The sequence below is a fragment of the Schistocerca nitens genome, chromosome 5 (genome assembly GCF_023898315.1).
Source record: "Schistocerca nitens isolate TAMUIC-IGC-003100 chromosome 5, iqSchNite1.1, whole genome shotgun sequence".
Lineage (NCBI taxonomy): Eukaryota > Metazoa > Arthropoda > Insecta > Orthoptera > Acrididae > Schistocerca > Schistocerca nitens.
Window position 1 is genome coordinate 496,544,989 of NC_064618.1, and position 18,936 is coordinate 496,563,924.

The following is an 18,936-nucleotide window of genomic DNA, read 5'->3' on the forward strand; positions in this document are numbered from 1 at the left end:
TGAGAGGATGACCGGAGGTATTGGAAGGAGGGAATGATTCTGTCTATGACTGTTGCATTGGGTTAAGCTATACGCCGTTGAGCCAAAACATTATGAGAACCTGTTTAATAGCATGTTGTTTCACTTTCCGAACAGAGAAGACATCAACCATGAAGGGATGCAGGTGGTCCACAGTAATGTTCATGTAGCTCACTGCTGTCATGGTGTCTTCAAGTACTACCATAGATCCCATATAAGCAAAAAATCAGTGTACCCCATAGCATAAATTTGCTCTCACCAGCACGCTTCTGTGGTGTGGTTCATGTTTAAAGCAGCCATTTGCCTGGATGAAGGACCCATCCATAGACCTGGTGTAGTAAGAAATGCAATTCATTCAATGGGCAAAACACTTCTACTGATCCACGGTGAAAACTCAGTGATACTGTACCCACTGCAGCCGTAACTGGCAATGTCATTGGGTCAACACAGGAACATGTAGGGATCATGTGATGTGGAGCTCCATGTTCAACAACGGCCTTTGAATGGTATGCCCCAAAATACTTGTGCCTGCACCGGCATGGTACTCTGTCATCATATCTGCCATATATCGCTGCCTGTCCTGCATTACACAGGGGGCGATCCTCCAAACCCACTGTTATGTGATGAGATGTGGTTGTCCAGTATCATATGGCCTATGTGTTATTTCAGTATCCTTTGACCACTTTCTGTAGCTGCTCACGACAGTAGTACGCAAACAGCTGACCAACTTTGCCATTTCAGAAATTCTCATTTCCAGCCACAGTACCACAGCAATGTGCCCTTTGTTTAGCTTTAATGACTGCCCATTCATCACTCTTCTGCTTACATTCTTTCCTTGCTATGTCATGTGCCTGCAGTACCACCAGGCGGCATTCATCCTCACAGTGGGCAGTGATGATAATGTTTTAGCTCGTCAGTCTATGAGCTTTTGGTGAACAACACAAGGAGCTTGGTCTACAATGACACGGTTTGGGTTTGGCAAACTTGGAATTTCTGAACTGGTCACTGATCAGTGCTGAGTCTTATAGTACATTAAGTCCTGACATGCTTCAGCAGTTAGTGTGGTGAAATATTGTCTGTCACAGTAGTAACACTGGTAGAAATGGCAGATGAAAATTTTTTTTATGACATCTCATCTAATACCATATGACAACATTCTGTGATGTCCAGTTAGCATTGCTCAAGTGATTCAGTTCCTTCCTCCCAGTTCAAATTCTTGAACTTGTGGAAGGAAAAATAATACCAAAATGCACTAACAGATGATTCCTAACTTCAGTGAAATGTGAATAAATTCAGGACATATGTGGAGGATCAAACTGTTAGGACAAGGCAGACCCTTTACTCGTATCTACATTTAAAACATATTGACATCTCCATGTTGGGGTACAACCTCCACTGAAAGGATTGTTCAGAGGATATAGAACTAAAGGCTGAGACACATACTACTCAGTGCCACTCTCTTTCTGAAAAGCTGTTCAAGCAGTTGCTGAGGACTTGCATATTCCATGTTATGTGCCATCCAGTGAAGTTTTGGATGCGGAAGGGTCTCTCTGACCTCATTTGACACGTCCACAACCATTACCGATTGTGGTGGATAACAGATCTCATAATGTACAATGAATGTCTATGCCTTACCCACAGACTGAGTTGTTGAGGTACTTAGTATGTTGAAAGATCTATATCTTCTATATGTGGCCAAATGCTACATATAACTGTGTTGTGGTTTGTTGGCTTGCATTCAAGTGGCTGCTAGCTCATGAACCATGGACCTTGCTGTTGGTGGGAGGCTTGCGTGCCTCAGTGATACATATAGCTGTACCATAGGTGCAACCACAGTGGAGAGGTATCTGTTTAGAGACCATACAAATGTGTGGTTGCTGAAGAGGGCTGCAGCCTTTTCCGAAGTTGCAGGGGCAACAGTCTGCATGATTGACTGATCTGGCCTTGTAACATCAACCAAAACAGTCTTGTTGCGCTGATACTGCACAAACGGCTGAAAGCAAGAGCCAAATACAGCCATAATTTTTTCTGAGGGCATGCAACTCTATTGTATATTTAAATGATGATTGCATCTTCTTGGATAAAATATTCTGGAGGTAAAATAGTACCTCATTCAGATCTCTGGGCAGGGACTACTTAGGAGGATGTCGTTATCAGGAGAAATAAAACACTTTCTACAGACTGGAGCATCGAATGTCAGATCCTTTAATTGGGCAGGTAGGTTAGAAAATTTAAAAAGGGAAATGGATATGTTAAAGTTCGATATAGCAGAGTTAGTGAAGTTCAGTGGCAGGAGGAGTAGGGTTATAAATGTAAAGTCAGATAGGGATATGGCAGGAGTAGGTTTAAAAATGAATAAAATAGGAATGCAGATAATCTACTGCGAACAGTATGGTGAACACATTACTGTAGCCAAGCTAGACACCCACACCCATCACAGTAATACAAGATTATATGCTAATTAGTTCTGCAGATGATGAAGAGAAATATTTAGTTTGAGAATCATGAAAGAAGGTTGTATTCGTGGAAGAGATCTGGTGACACTGGAAGGTTTCAGATTGATTATGTACTGGTAAGACAGAGATTTTGGAACCAAATTTTAAATTGTAAGACATTTACAGAGGCAGGGTGGACTCTGAACACAATTTATTGGTTATGAACTGTAGATCAAAAGTGAAGAAACTGCAAAAAGGTAGGAATTTAAGGAAAATTGAAAGAAGCAGAGGTTGTAGAGAGTTTGTCAATTAATGAAAGGAAAAAAAAATATAAAAATGCAGTAAATGAAGCAAGTGAAATGAAATACAAATGTTTGAAAAATGAGATTGATAGGAAGTGCAAAATGGCGAAACAGATGGCTAGAGGAAAAATGTAAGTATTTAGAAGCATATATCACTAGGGGAAAGGTAGATGCCACCTACAGGAAAATTAAAGATACTTTTGTAGAAAAGAGAACCACTGGTATGAATATGAAGAGATCTGATGGAAAACCAGTTCTTAGCAAAGAAGAGAAAGCAGAAAGGTGGAATGAGTATATAGAGGGTTTGTACAGGGGAGATGTACTTGAGGACAGTATTAAGGAAATGGAAGAGGACGTAAATGAAGCTGAGATGGAAATATGATACTGCTTGAAGGATTTGACAGAGCACTGAAAGACATAAGTTGAAATAGGGCCCCGGGAGTAAACAACATTCTGTTAGAACTACTGATAGCCTTGGGAGAGCCAGCCATGACAAAACTCTTCCATTTGGTTAGTAAGATGTAGGAGACAAGCGAAATACTCTCAGACTTCAAGAAGAATATAATAATTTCAATTCAAAAGAAAGCAGGTGCTGACAGGTGTCAAAATTACCAAACTATCAGTTTAAGAAGTCATGGTTGCAAAATACTAACATGAATTCTTTACAAAAATATGGAAAAACTGGTAGAAGCCAATCTCAAGGAAGATCAGTTTGGATTCCAGATAAATGTAGGAACACGCGAGGCAATACTGATCCTACGACTTCTCATAGAAGATACATTAAGGAAAGGCAAATCTATGTTGATAGCATTTGTAAACTTAGAGAAAGGTTGACAGGAATACTTTCTTTCAAATTCTAAAGGTGGCAAGGGTAAAATACAGGGAGGAAATGCTATTTACAATTTGTACAGAAACCAGATGGCAGTTATAAGTGTTGAGAGACATGAAAGAGGAGCAGTGGTTGATCTGTATATTGAGCAAGCAGTAAAAGGAAACAAAAGAAAAATTTGGAGTAGGAGTTAAAGTCCAGGGAGAAGAAATAAAACTTTGAGGTTTACTGATGACGTAATTCTGTCAGAGACAGCAAAGGACTTGTATGAACAGTTGAATGGAATGGACAGTGCCTTGAAAGGAGGATATAAGATGAACATCAACAAAAGCAAAATGAAGATAATAGAATGTAGTTGAATTAAATCAGGCGATGCTGAGGGAATTAGGAAATGAGAAATTTGAAGTAGTAGATGGGTTTTGCTATTTGGGAAGCAAAATAACTGATGATGGTTGAAGTAGGGAGGATGTAAAATGTAGGTTGGCAATGGGAAGAATAGCGTTTCTGAAGAAGAGAAATTTATTAACATCGAATATAGATTTTAGAGTCAGTAAGTCCTTTCTGAAAGTGATTGTATGGAGTGTAGCCGTGTATGGAAGTGAAACATGGATGAAAAACAGTTTAGACAAGAAGAAAAAAAGAAGCTTTTGAAATGTGGTACTACAGAAGAGTGCTTAAGATTAGATGGGTAGATCAAATAACTAATAAAGAGGTACTTAACAGAATTGTGGAGAAAATAAATTGGTGGCACAACCTGACTATAAGAAGGTATTGGTTGGTAGGAGACATTCTGAGACATCAACAGATCAGCATTTTAGAACTGGAGGGAAGCATGGGGCCTAAAAATCGTAGAGGGAGACCATGAGGTGAATATATTAAGCAGATTGAGAAAGATATAGGTTGCGTTAGTTACTCGGAGGTTAAGAGGGCAGAACAGTATAGAGTAGCAGGGAGAGCTCCATCAAACCAGTCCTCAGACTGAAGACCACTACAACACCAGCCCATCTTGATTTCCCCTCCCAGATAGAGTGGTCTGCAGAGGGGAGCTATCACATTGGGTGATGGGCAGAGCACACTGGCTAACTGGCTGTTTTTGAATACCAAAATAGTGTCTTGGACATGGTTATCACTTTAAAAGTATGACCCATCTATCCCAGAATGATCAGGCTGACTTAGAGGCAGGATGCCCCATAGTAGAATGAATCTCACTTCAGAGTTAGGGTTTTGTTACACAAGTCTGTTCAAATACTGACCCCACATTCTGAGAATCTTGCAGTCATTTGAGCTGCAGGAGCAAAAGCACAAACAACAATAAATAAGAACAAGAAGAAGTTATGGCAAGTGTTTATGGATTTGAAAGATCAACAATAATTGCTCTATTGAAGCAAGTCTGTCCTCAAGTTACACTTGGAGGTATCACCCAGACAATGGTAAAATATTTCACTTCATTCAATGAAATGTAAACCATATTCCAGCTTTCTGTCATTGTCATGCATTGTTATAGATAGGAAATAGGAGCTTTTGTTCCAACTAGAATGAGGTTTACAATTGGCCTTTTTCCACATGAAACGCAGATTCCACATTTTCTGAGGCCTGGAGACTACATAATGCAGAGACCAAATTCAATGCAGGACACACCAGAAATTCTACTAGCTTCCTTTAATAAAGCTTGGCTGATAGCAGACTTTTTAGATTCATGGAGAGGGACAATCTTGATACTCTTCCTGAAACCAGATAATGGTTAGCAGTTGTTTTATTGGTTTCGACACTAGCTCCATAGGAAATACATCAGAACTGATTTGGGGGTGGGGGCAATGTTTGTTGGGGGTAATGTTTGCTGCGTCCATGGCATTCAATAGGCCACACATGCCTCGCTGGGTTGTGCTAGGTGGGGACACCTCAGTGAGCTGACTCTTTGTGGCTGGGTATAGGTTTGGCGATCCCAGGTTTCCTGAGCTGGGGACTGGTAGGTGTTGCATCATCTGTAACTGTAAGCTCTGGGCATGTTTCAGCGACCAACTTGAAGCAGGTTGGTGGGGTGTTGTGTATCATGGGGAATGGGGATCTTGGCTGAACTGCTTGGTCAATTTTAAGGTGTGCTGTGCCCCAATGAGATCCATGGATGTTGAGGCAGAACAGTTGTTAGCATGTGACCACTGAGGAACCTGCTGCACCTCAGTTGTAGAAGGCTTACCTAGACAAGCATGCCTCTGTCTGGGTAGATGAATGATTACCTAGAGTTTTGAGAGACAAAATGACTCACAATAAAAACAAACTTCAAACTCAAAGTGGAAGGGGTGGGTCACTTCAGGTTTTTTCTACCCAGTCCACAAAGAGAACTCAGTTGGACAGCCCACCTGACACATCTATTTCAATATGAGTCACAGTAACATAACAATGCCAATGCATCATAATGTATTCATTGTTTTGAAGAGGGGAGATGGCACATTAGGGAGAATATCCCCTTTCTATATATAAAAGAGTGAGGAGGGATTTGCTGGAGTGCCTAATCTATTAAAAGGTTACGGAACTGTACCCTGATTAGAGAGACAGTGATGTCCAATCAAACACCTAAGTTGCTGCAAAGCACAAAATTTGTGGAGTGTCCCACAGTTGTTGAAATGCACAATGTCCTTAATTACAGCAGAATCATTGTACCAAGTAGTGACCTTCATATATGGATCCCACTGAAATCCTGGCGTAATGGCAAAGGTAAGTTAATATCGAGGTCAGAAACATGGAGAATTCACACTTATTATTTGAATATGTAAATGCTGATTTCTTACCTTGATGAGTTTGTCCAGATGTCTCCAATCCAATGTGCTGTTCTCAATGCCAGAGATTCAGGCATACTGTCCCGACATGCAAAGGGAAGCCAGCTTGTGGTTTAAAACTCCTGGTCAAGGCTCACTCATGCACCCACCACCTTGTTCTTTAATTGCTGAGGCACACATCCATTCTGTTCATAGAAATATACAATGTACAGAAAAGAAAGTTCAGTTGCTTCAGGTCACCAGGCAGTTACCGTATATTATTTTCAATGCTACATAGCCTCCAACATTTGCAACTTCGTTCTGTACCATCATAGTGACCAGTTGCCAAGTTGGATGCCCTGATGCAAACTCCCAGAGCAAATACTATCACATCCACCTGTGCTTCCGGCTGCACCTGTCAAGACATAGGAAAGAAGACCAGATCTAAAAGGCATGACGTAAAACCCTCTAACCCTACTACTTCTGTAACATCTGATGGGGAAGAATATCGAATGGGTCTGGAAATATTGTACATTTGGATGATCCACCAAGCCCATCTACCCCTTCCCCCAACATTTTGAACTCCCCTCCTAAAGTACAAGACTTAGTGAGGGTTAAACCCAATGGTTAACATGGCTCTCTTCCTTCAGTGGAATGTGAATGGTTATTGAACACATTTAGAGGAATGAAAACTGATAATACAAGAGAAACCTATTTGCACATGGCTTTAGCCCGCATCTCGTGGTCGTGCGGTAGCGTTCTCGCTTCCCACGCCCGGGTTCCCGGGTTCGATTCCCGGCGGGGTCAGGGATTTTCTCTGCCTCGTGATGGCTGGGTGTTGTGTGCTGTCCTTAGGTTAGTTAGGTTTAAGTAGTTCTAAGTTCTAGGGGACTTATGACCACAGCAGTTGAGTCCCATAGTGCTCAGAGCCATTTTTTTGCACATGGCTTTAGTAGGAAGTCCATCGATAATCTTGTGTTGACGGATTTAACTTTTGCAGGAAGGAGGACCTAAGTGGTGAATGAGCAGAAGTTGGTGTAGCTGTGTTTGTCAGTGAAACACACCACTATTCGTCCATCACCCTTACAGCTGAGATAAAAAGGATGCAATGGCAGGTTGTATGCCATCTCACCTTGTGGTGCATTGTGTGTCCATCCCACTGCAGGAATTCTTTGATGGCACAACACTTAACTGATCTTGTGCAACAGGTCCCCCTTTCATTCTTGTTACTTAGTGACATCAGTATCCACCATTACTCTGGGGCTCTAATACTGCCTGCCCCATAGATGAGAGGCTGTTAGTGAGTGGGCATCTAAATACTTAATAATGACAGAAATATGCTCTTCTGCACTACCCCTGGATTACTCTCCACTGTAGAACTTTTCCTATGCTCTTCTGCACTTGTAGATACCATTATGTGGGAAGTGGCCAATGACTTACACTCAGGTGACCACTTTCCCATATGGCTTCAGTTATCTTTGATTACAGCACCTGAACAGAGGCTATCTAATAGGATGTTCAATGGAGCAAACTGGCTGCTATACAGCCAACTGGCCATATTTCAGCACTGTGACAGCACCGAGGTGGGGACCACATCACAGATGTGATGCACCATGCTGCTGATTCCTCTATTCCTACATCTTCTAGCGAGCCTTGAAAAAAAAAAAAACTGTCCCTTGGTGGAACAAGGAATGTCAATTAGCAATTACCGACAGGTGTGCTGTGTTACTGATAGGATTCAATATGGCATCATGCTACTACACCTAAGCATGGAAGTGAAAGAAATCCTCCTATGCCTCTTCAACAAAGTATGGGCTGAATACTACTATCTGGATCCATTGGAAAAGCTATCCTGATACCACTTGAGAAGCCAGAGAAGGACATGTTATCTCCAGATAGCTACAGCTGTGTTGCACACACTAGGTGTATAGGAAGGACTCTTTATTAGATGATAAATTGACACCTAGTGTGGGCTCTTGAAACTAAGTGATTGCTCACCTGTTCCAGTCTGGGTTTCAGAAGTAGGGGTACATACTTGACAGTATCCTCTGATTAGAGAATGCTTTGCAAACAGCAATTTATTGGTATCTTTTTTTCGATCTGGAGAAAGCATACGATACTACTGGAGACACAATATCATCTGTCAGCTGCATGAATTAGGACTCCTCATCTTGCTGTGGTCCTCCTTTGCTGAGTGGTTTTTTCAGTATTGAGTCATTACTACTTACTCTGACCCAATTCCCTCAACAGAATGATGTTCCTCAGGGTAACATTCTAATGTCATCCTTTTTACTATAGCAATCAATAATATCTCTTTTACAGTAAGGTGCCCAGTCAAGTATTCCTTATTTGTGGATGACTTTGTGTTATTCTGCTCTTTCTCCAGTCTCACAAGTACTACATATCAATTACAGCTGACCCACAAGAGCCTGGAAGATTGGACGAATGGAACTCAAGTTTACAGAAAAAGCTGTTACTGTATATTGTTTTAATTGTTTGCAGTGATCCTTTACTCACTCAGAACTCCGGTTGAGGAAACAGTCTTGGATTTTATGATCTCAGTGTTATTCTTAGGCTTTGTCTTTGATTAGAGGTTAAATGGCTGCCACACCTCTGTGATCTGTAGTGTAGCTGTCTGAAGGCACCAAACATTTTAAAATATCTTTGCAATAAGAAATGGGGAGCAGATCAGTCCAGTTTGCTCACATTCTATACAACCTTCATCCCCGCAGGTTTTGACTTCACCAGCATATATGTCTCAGCCAGAGCTTCCTATTTAAAGGTATTGTATGCTGTTCACCATGCAGGCATTAGACTGGCTACAGGAGTGTACCAAACCAGTTTAGTTCCTAAGCTCTGTAGGGGCTGGTAAGCTGGCTCTTGCCATCTGGTGAGAAGTTCCTGTGGTGTGACACATACTTTCGTCAGTCTCGGGGCTAAACAATCCATACAATGGAAGTTTACCAGTCACTGGGCAACCAGACCTTTTTCTTTCAATGTGAAGGACTGTCTCAAGCAACTTGGTGTAGTAGACAATCAATTCTTAAACTGGGATGGAGAAAGTAACCTTCCCTGGATGATTCTCATGCCCACTGTTGGACATGACAGAGTGCAACACTCCACCTGTAGTTCTAAAAAGAATTTTCAATGGCATTTTATCAGAGTATTGTGAGGTAGTTTCTACTGATGGATCAAGGCAAGGGGGTAATGTTTAGTGTTCTTTTATTGTTCCACATTTTATCATTAAAATCCTCCTACCGAGCCACTTCTTGTGTACTATGCAGAGCTGTGGGTGGTCAAGAAGGCAATGGAGCACCTGAGACTTCTTGGTGAAGGGAAGTTCTTTATCTGCATGATCTCTCTTAGTGCTCTGCAGGCTATTCAGAAAATGTTCCCACTTGACGGGATAGTTCAGACAGTCCAAACACTATCCACCTCGTGCACCAACAGAAGAAAGAGGTGGCCTACTGTTGTGTACCAGGGCACATGGGAACAAAGGGAATCAGTTAGCTGACACAGCAGTGAAAGCAGCAAGCCAGGAAAATACCACAGTTCATCTTAACATACTCCCACATGCTGTTACGTCACTGTTCACCTTAACTTCCCTCTACAGTCAATCATGATGAGTGTTGGCTGAATGCGAAAGACAGTGGCTGAAAGTGGCCAGCAACAAGCTGTGTTTGATCAAACCAACTGCTGGCCCACGTCACACTTTCTTTCGAACTTCAAGGAGGACAGAGTGGGCCTCATTTGCCTTCATATCAGACACTGCCCAATGATGCATGCTTATCTCTTGTGGCATGGAGATGCACTAGAAAGCATCTGTGATGCGCCATGCATTTTGTATGCTAGAGGGAGGCCTTTGGTCTACCAATGGATTTGCTCTCAATTTTAGGTGTTGATGAAACTATAGCAGGAAAATTGTTGGTGTCTTGTGTAGTATCAGGACTCCTGCTCAGTTTAGTTGAACAAAGGTTGTATAGTGTTTTCGGGTGGCTGGCTCATCCTGTTTGTTATGTGGTCATCCAGCTATCTTACTGCATCGAGTGTTTCTTCATTAGTGTTAATGTATGACAACAATATGAATAGATTGTATATGAATTTTTTTATTACTGCAGCTGTAATTGTACAGCCTTTGATTTTTGTTTTAACAAGGGTATTGTATTGTATTGAACTGGGGACGTAGAAATGGCGGAGAGGCTTCGTCCCTGCTGTAGCCTCAGTGGTACACAACCCAACAACATGCTACAGCAGTCCACTCACCCCTTTGCCATTCCCCCCCCCCCCCCCCCCCCCCACACACACACACACACACTGAACCTAGGATTATTGTGGGGTTCGGCCTTCAGTGTGACCCCCCGCCCCCCTGTCTGGCCATTCTGATTTAGGTTCTCTGTGGTTTTCCTAAATCATTTTAGGCAAATGTCAGGATGGTTCTTCCAATAAGGCCACATCCAACCACATTTCCAATCCTGCCTAAATATGTCTGGGTAAATTGCTTACATTTTATTATTGTATTAAGTTGACAAATCCTATATGATTGCAAAAGACCCGTAATTGCATAAATTACTATACATGCAAGAAACTGGAAGAGTGTCTGCTTTTTCTTTTGTTCATGTTCTTTCTCTCCAGATACAGCAGTGGCTTAGTAGTAATCAAGTGAAAGAACAATTTTTTCACCATTTGGATTGTTGTCTCTACAAAAGAAAGCAATTAATCATAAAGCAATTAATCATATGCTGCATTCTGTCAACTTTTTCATAAAGTCTGGGCCAGCAAACGGGAAAATTTGTCCATTATGTACTTAAAAAGAATGAACAAAAGCATCAGGAGTATTCTTGGAGCTCTAAAAAGTTTTTGATAGAGTAAATCATGCATGCTCTTATCAAAAACTGTGATGAGTGGTGTCATTGGAAAACTCATGCAACAGCTGCAAACACGTTTGAAAGGTAGACAACAGCATACAGAAATTATATGATAATCAAGAAATACTGCAGACAAGACAATCAAGAACAAGAAATATACATTTTGATGTTCCTCGGGGTTTCATTTCATGTTTATTTCTGTTGATATGTTGTGTAAATCATTTCCCAAATTCTGTAGATAATAAGCATTTGCTCACAATGTGTGCTGATGACGCATCTGGTGTCATAATAAATAAATTAGTAAGCTGGTGAAAGTATTGTTGGATAAAACACATAATGGCCGTACACAAACTGCTGTTGTGAAATACAAATAGTTTAGTCTGTGAAAATTTTGTGGTAGCAAAATGCAGAGATCCTCCAATATGCCGGACAGGGAGCAGCAAGTATTATGACATCAACATATTTTTGTGTATAGTATGACGTAGACTCAGGTCCCATCTGCCAGATGAAACTGTCATTGGCTGTGACTGTGATGACGGTGAATTAATGTGTGAAAAAATTATAAGATTCTAGAATAAAAGTAAGATACCTATAAATGCACTGGACCAGCTTGTCCCAGTCACACCAAACCCAAGCTTGTAAGTAAGGACCAAAAAATTCTGTAAGGAGATGACAGTAAGACCCGTTGTTAAGTTCAGAATTCAAATTCTATTTGTAATAGTGAGCCTTGAACAACAATTAGAAGAAACATGAGGACTGTAAACAACAAAGAAGTGACAGGTCGAGGTGAAAATAAAAAATAACCTAATCAAATGAAAGGAGGCAACAAATAAATATATAAATAAATAAATTTATTTATACAAAATAAAAGAGAGAGACAAATGGGGAAAGCAAATGAATGTTTCTATTGCAGGGATTGGTAAGGGAAGGCTCCTCCTATGTACTGTTATGTATTTAATTATGAAGCAAGTACCATAGTCTCTGCTGCTATATTCCATTCCATTCCATTCCATGAGCGGTAATAGAATATTGGACGTTAGTGTAAAAAGTTTGTATCATTTTAGGACATGATGTAAGGAATCCATAACATTGGTATGGCACGTCATTAACTAATTCAAATTTGAAGCTGATACTGTTGATTGTTGTCAGGTTGAGCCACAGTTTTGCACATGATCTCACGTACACCATAGGTAGTTTTGGGATGCAGAATGCATGAATTTACTATTCTTGTAATACCAAAGATCCACTGCAGAAAATAACAGCAGGGAAAGACTAGTTGTTTCACTACTTAAATCATATGGCCTTCCCTTTAAACATAACTGCTTAAAAACTCCGAAAATGCTAATTTCCTGTCACAAGCTATATAATTTTAATTTATTCTAACACCTTAACTCTTGATGATTATAAGTTGTTATCATAAGTGTGCATAATATCTCTCAGTTAAAGAAATTTAAGAGAACAGTTTTTTAAACATTTTCTTAACTAAGAAATTTTTCTCAAAAATTTTTCTGTGCTGTGTAAATGTGCTTTATTCAAAATAATATTTGTGTTGATTCTGTATTCAGCAAATGGGACTGTGGACTCTCATTGATGATGATACGGAAGTTTAAAGTGAGGTTAGCAAAGCAAAAAATCTGAACTTCATTTTTAAATGTTCCTTTATGGAGGCTATACTGCTCATTTTAATTCTTGCACCACTGCAAAGATGAGGGAATGAGAGAGAGAGAGAGAGAGAGAGAGAGAGAGAGAGAGCGACGTTAGAGTCAGTGACACAGAGAAGCAGTTGAATTCCCTATAACTGAACAAGGCCCAAGGACCTGATGGAATTGCCCTCGGATTCTATAAGGAATACTCCTTGGTTGGAAAAACATTAGTGTCACACTCGTCTACAAGGCAGCTAGGAGAAGTGACCCACAAAACTGTTGTCCAGTGTCATTGGCATACATTGTTGTACATAGAATCTAAGGACACATTCTGAACTTAAACATGATGAGGTATCTTGAACAGATTGATCTCATCTGCACCAACCACCGTGGATTCTGAAAATGTTGGTCGTGTGAAATCAACTGTCACTTTTCTCACATGGCATCCTGAAAGTCACATATCAAGGTAATGAGATAGCTGCAGTGTTTGGTAACTTCAGAAAAGTAATTGTATCACTACCACAGCAATGCTCATTATCTAAAAGTATGATGATATGGATTATAAAACAATTATGTGACTGGACTGAGGATTTATAGCACGGGTGCAGTATGTTATCTTGGACAGGGAGTTGTTGACTGATGTAGAAATAGCTTCTGGTGTGTGCTAGGAAAGTGTGTTGGGACCCTCACTGTTTATGTGTATATTAACCTGGCAGCCAATGGAAAAAATAACCAAATATTTTGTGGCAGATAAGACAGTGATCCGTTATGAAGTACAATATGAAAAATGCTGCACAAACATCCAGTCAGATCTTGATAAGATTCCAAAGTGATGGAAAGATTGACAGCTTGTATTAAGTGTTTGGAAATGTAAAATTTTGCACAAAATGCAAACAATTTAGTCCTATAACTAAAATTCTGACCACAATCTATTGGTTATGAACTGCAGATTGAAACTGAAGAAATTGCAAAAAGGTGGGAATTTAAGGAGATGGGACCTGGATAAACTGAAAGAACCAGAGGTTGTAGAGAGTTTCAGGGAGAGCATAAGGGAACAATTGACAGGAATGGGGGAAAGAAATACAGTAGAAGAAGATTGGGTAGCTCTGAGGGATGCAGTAGTGAAGGCAGCAGAGGATCAAGTAGGTAAAAAGACGAGGGCTAATAGAAATCCTTGGGTAACAGAAGAAATATTGAATTTAATTGATGAAAGGAGAAAATATAAAAATGCAGTAAATGAAGCAGGCAAAAGGGAATACAAACGTCTCAAAAATGAGATCGACAGAAAGTGCAAAATGGCTAAGCAGGGATGGCTAGAGGACAAATGTAAGGATGTAGAGGCTTGTCTCACTAGGGGTAAGATAGATACTGCCTACAGGAAAATTAAAGAGACCTTTGGAGAGAAGAAAACCACTTGTATGAATATCAAGAGCTCAGATGGCAACCCAGTTCTAAGCAAAGAAGGGAAGGCTGAAAGGTGGAAGGAGTATATAGAGGGTTTATACAAGGGCGATGTACTTGAGGACAATATTATGGAAATGGAAGAGGATGTAAATGAAGATGAAATGGGAGATAAGATACTGCGTGAAGAGTGTGACAGAGCACTGAAAGACCTGAGTCGAAACAAGGCCCCGGGAGTAGACAACATTCCATTAGAACTACTGATGGCCTTGGGAGAGCCAGTCCTGACAAAACTCTACCATCTGGTGAGCAAAATGTATGAGACAGGCGAAATACCCTCAGACTTCAAGAAGAATATAATAATTCCAATACCAAAGAAAGCAGGTGTTGACAGATGTGAAAATTACCGAACTATCAGTTTAATAAGTCACAGCTGCAAAATACTAACAAGAATTCTTTACAGACGAATGGAAAAACTGGTAGAAGCGGATCTCGGGGAAGATCAGTTTGGATTCCGTAGAAATGTTGGAACACGTGAGGCAATACTAACCTTACGACTTATCTTAGAAGAAAGATTAAGAAAAGGCAAACCTACGTTTCTAGCATTTGTAGACTTAGAGAAAGCTTTTGACAACGTTAACTGGAATACTCTCTTTCAAATTCTGAAGGTGGCAGGGGTAAAATACAGGGAGCGAAAGGCTATTTACAATTTGTACAGAAACCAGATGGCAGTTATAAGAGTCGAGGGGCATGAAAGGGAAGCAGTGGTTGGGAAAGGAGTGAGACAGGGTTGTAGCCTCTCCCCGATGTTATTCAATCTGTATATTGAGCAAGCAGTAAAGGAAACAAAAGAAAAATTCGGAGTAGGTATTAAAATTCACGGAGAAGAAGTAATAACTTTGAGGTTCGCCGATGACATCGTAATTCTGTCAGAGACAGCAAAGGACTTGGAAGAGCAGTTGAACGGAATGGACAGTGTCTTGAAAGGAGGATATAAGATGAACATCAACAAAAGCAAAACGAGGATAATGGAATGTAGTCAAATTAAATCGGGTGATGCTGAGGGGATTAGATTAGGAAATGAGACACTTAAAGTAGTAAAGGAGTTTTGCTATTTAGGGAGTAAAATAACTGATGATGGTCGAAGTAGAGAGGATATAAAATGTAGACTGGCAATGGCAAGGAAATTGTTTCTGAAGAAGAGAAATTTGTTAACATCGAGTATAGATTTAAGTGTGAGGAAGTCGTTTCTGAAAGTATTTGTATGGAGTGTAGCCATGTATGGAAGTGAAACATGGACGATAACCAGTTTGGACAAGAAGAGAATAGAAGCTTTCGAAATGTGGTGCTACAGAAGAATGCTGAAGATAAGGTGGGTAGATCACGTAACTAATGAGGAGGTATTGAATAGGATTGGGGAGAAGAGAAGTTTGTGGCACAACTTGACTAGAAGAAGGGATCGATTGGTAGGACATGTTTTGAGGCATCAAGGAATCACAAATTTAGCATTGGAGGGCAGCGTGGAGGGTAAAAATCGTAGAGGGAGACCAAGAGATCAATACACTAAGCAGATTCAGAAGGATGTAGGTTGCAGTAGGTACTGTGAGATGAAGAAGCTTGCACGGGATGGAGTAGCATGGAGAGCTGCATCAGGCCAGTCTCAGGACTGAAGACCACAACAACAACTAAAATTATTATTATTGTAGTAAATATAATGATAATACCATTAATTTGATAATGTGATGATATTGATCTCCTCAGTGTCTACTCGTTAATTGATAAGTATTGGCAGTTAGTATTAGTAATTGTACAGAAAGCAAATTTGTTTATGTTATGAGTGTTGGGAATACAGCATTTGCAGTTAAATTTTATATGTATTGTATCTAGGGATAATTGCTTTCTGAAAGGTGTAGCATAAGTGATCTTTGTCCAGTTGTGACCATTGTTCAAGTACCACCACCACCACCACCACCACCACCACCACCACCACTGGATCAGAATACAAAGTGACTGACATTTGATGACAGTTGAGGATTGAAGGAGGTAGTCTCGCTTCCCCATTAAGATGCTGTATTGTGTCCACTTTGCAGAATCATATTAACCTTTTCACTTTCACTGCAATGTTAGTACACGAAAGATGCTACACAGACAAAGTGCACATTTACATTATTGCCAGCTGTTATTGATCACAACTTTGTGTGTTGACCAGCGTCTATGGTGGCAGAATTATACAACAACAGTTTTAAAAAATTGGGTCCAAGCTCATTTTCTGATGTTTGGTTGCAATGCTTCCTATCGTGTAAACAAGTAGCTGTCAGATGCTTTGTTGTTCTTATTCAGGGTAAAATCAAACAGTGAAAAAACCAGGATGGAATGTAACAGTGTTATGAAAAGGATAGCTGCTAATCTCCATATAGCAGAGATGCTTAGTCGTAGATAGGCACAACAAAAAGACTGTCAGAAAGCAGCCAGCAACCAGAGCCTGTTGTGTGTGTGTGTGTGTGTGTGTGTGTGTGTGTGTGTGTGTGTGTGTGTGTTTTCAGACAAAGGCCTTGTTGGCTGAAAGCTTGCTTTGTGATAGTCTTTTTGGTGTGCATCACAACTCAGCATCACGTCTATATGGTGAGTAGCAACTATCCTTTTTATCCATGGTAAAGTTTTATATGACAAACTCGCATTTCCTGCCACTTCAGTACAACAAACTGCATTAAAAATGATGCATTTTGGAGAGATCTTCAATGTGGTGTATCACTTAAACTGCTTATTATTGTAATGCTCAAGTGTAAATGTGGAACCCACCACATTTTACCTTTGTTGGTGCTGAATTCATGATAGCTGCTACTCAGTTTGCTTCTGCTAGCCAGTTACAGCACTTGACATGTGATCTCATGAGTTAATCAAAGCATACATTTATGTTCTTGCTTTTCACAAATATTTAGATGTTTTTTTCCTAAAAACTCAGTTGTGGCGAGAGCCTGATCTGTATCTTAGCCCAGAGTCTAGGTTAAGTTGGAAGGTAACAGTTTGGTTGTTGTGATTTTGTGTAGTTAACAAATGTTGGGAGGGAGGACTGTTTGTCATGACAGACTAATCCATAGCTTAGCCTAAGGACTACTACAATTGGCTGACTAGATCACATGCCCTGTGCTGTGATTGGCCGATGGAAGAAAATTGAGCAGCCGCCATCTTGATTTCAGTACTTCTAAATCTCACTAGATGACCGAGCGAGGTGGCGCACTGGTTAGACACTGGACTCGCATTCGGGAGGACGACGGTTCAGTCCCACGTCCGGCCATCCTGATTTAGGTTTTCCGTGATTTCCCTAAATCACTCCAGGCAAATGCCGGGATGGTTCCTCTGAAAGGGCACGGCCGACTTCCTTCCCCATCCTTCCCTAATCCGATGTGACCGATGACCTCGCTGTCTGGTCTCCTTCCCCAAACAACCAACCAACCATCTCACTAGATGTATTTCGTGTTTTTCATATTTATGCTGGTGTACAACAAAAATATGTAGTTTCATTGATACACTGCATTAAAAATCTATCCAAAATGTGTCATCTTCAGAACATTTTGTTGTCCTACAGTGGCAGGAAGTGCAACTTTGATATATATAATCTTTACCTGACCCAGAAACACAGGATATATTTGAAACCCCTTTTGTGTTAATTTATTGATTATAATTTGCAGGCAAAACCTCCACTCTCAATGTGTGGTGAACTAAAATTTGCTGACCGGAAAAATAAGTCATTCAAGAACTTTCTGTTTGAGTTTAGTCAAGCTAAACTTTGCTATTACAGGGATAAAGATGTAAGTAGTGACAACATTTGTTAACATTCCATTTTATATAATACTGTATTCTCTTCAGGGATTACATCAGAAATCATTCTTTTGTTTCAAGGGATCCATAAAAATAAATGAATGGAAAATTGAAGATATTGTATGGTATGTTGGACATGAATCAAAACGAAATCCACATATGAGGTAGGTCCATCCAAAACTTTCCTCTTTTACATTTGACATGTGGAGAATACTTTTGCCATTATTTATTACAGTCTTGCATAAAATTTTATTTTATTGTATCCACTGAGAGCTAAGAAACTTAAATGCAGGCATGTCTTCCAGTAAATAAGGTAGTGTGTAACCAGGTCTGTCATTGAGCCTCTTAAGAAGTCTCAGAAATATTTTTTACATGGATATGGACTACTAGAAGATTACTTGTTTCAGATTATTTTTCTTTGTCCTTTTTTAGGAATGTTAATGTTTTCATTTATGATAATCTGTTTGCTGCTGGAACGATAATTGGCTGTAACTTACACCATTATTAACTGCTGCACATTAGTGTATGCAGCAGACTTTCTTTCTAGTGGATCATTGTTTTGTCTCGCTCTTTCTTTCTTTCATCTCCACTTGCTAGAGCTCTTACGCTGAATAATTTATTTGTTTTTTTTTTTATATTTTTTACTAAAAACTAGCAAGAATTTTTGTTGAATGTCAAAGATGAGGGTGCATTTGAAGAAAGAAATTTGAATGGGAATGAGTAATTAGTGTTGGGTTTGCTTATGATATATACAAACTTCTTGGTACATGGAATACTTCTTACTGCAAAACAATTTTGTCACTCACTCTAATAGTAAATAACATTTTGCAAATTTAGATTGATTCCCACATCTTGTGAGATACATTAAGAT

The 18,936-nt window shown here is 40.0% G+C and overlaps 1 protein-coding gene across 1 annotated transcript in view; it reads left to right on the top strand.

Moving 5' to 3' along the window:
* Window positions 1-18,936, top strand: part of LOC126259614 (arf-GAP with Rho-GAP domain, ANK repeat and PH domain-containing protein 2) — a 138,609-nt gene that overhangs the window by 100,415 nt on the left and 19,258 nt on the right. The window contains exons 9-10 of the mRNA XM_049956528.1: window positions 17,936-18,055; window positions 18,147-18,229. Coding sequence (XP_049812485.1) covers window positions 17,936-18,055; window positions 18,147-18,229 — 203 coding nt within the window. The remainder of the gene's footprint in view (window positions 1-17,935; window positions 18,056-18,146; window positions 18,230-18,936) is intronic.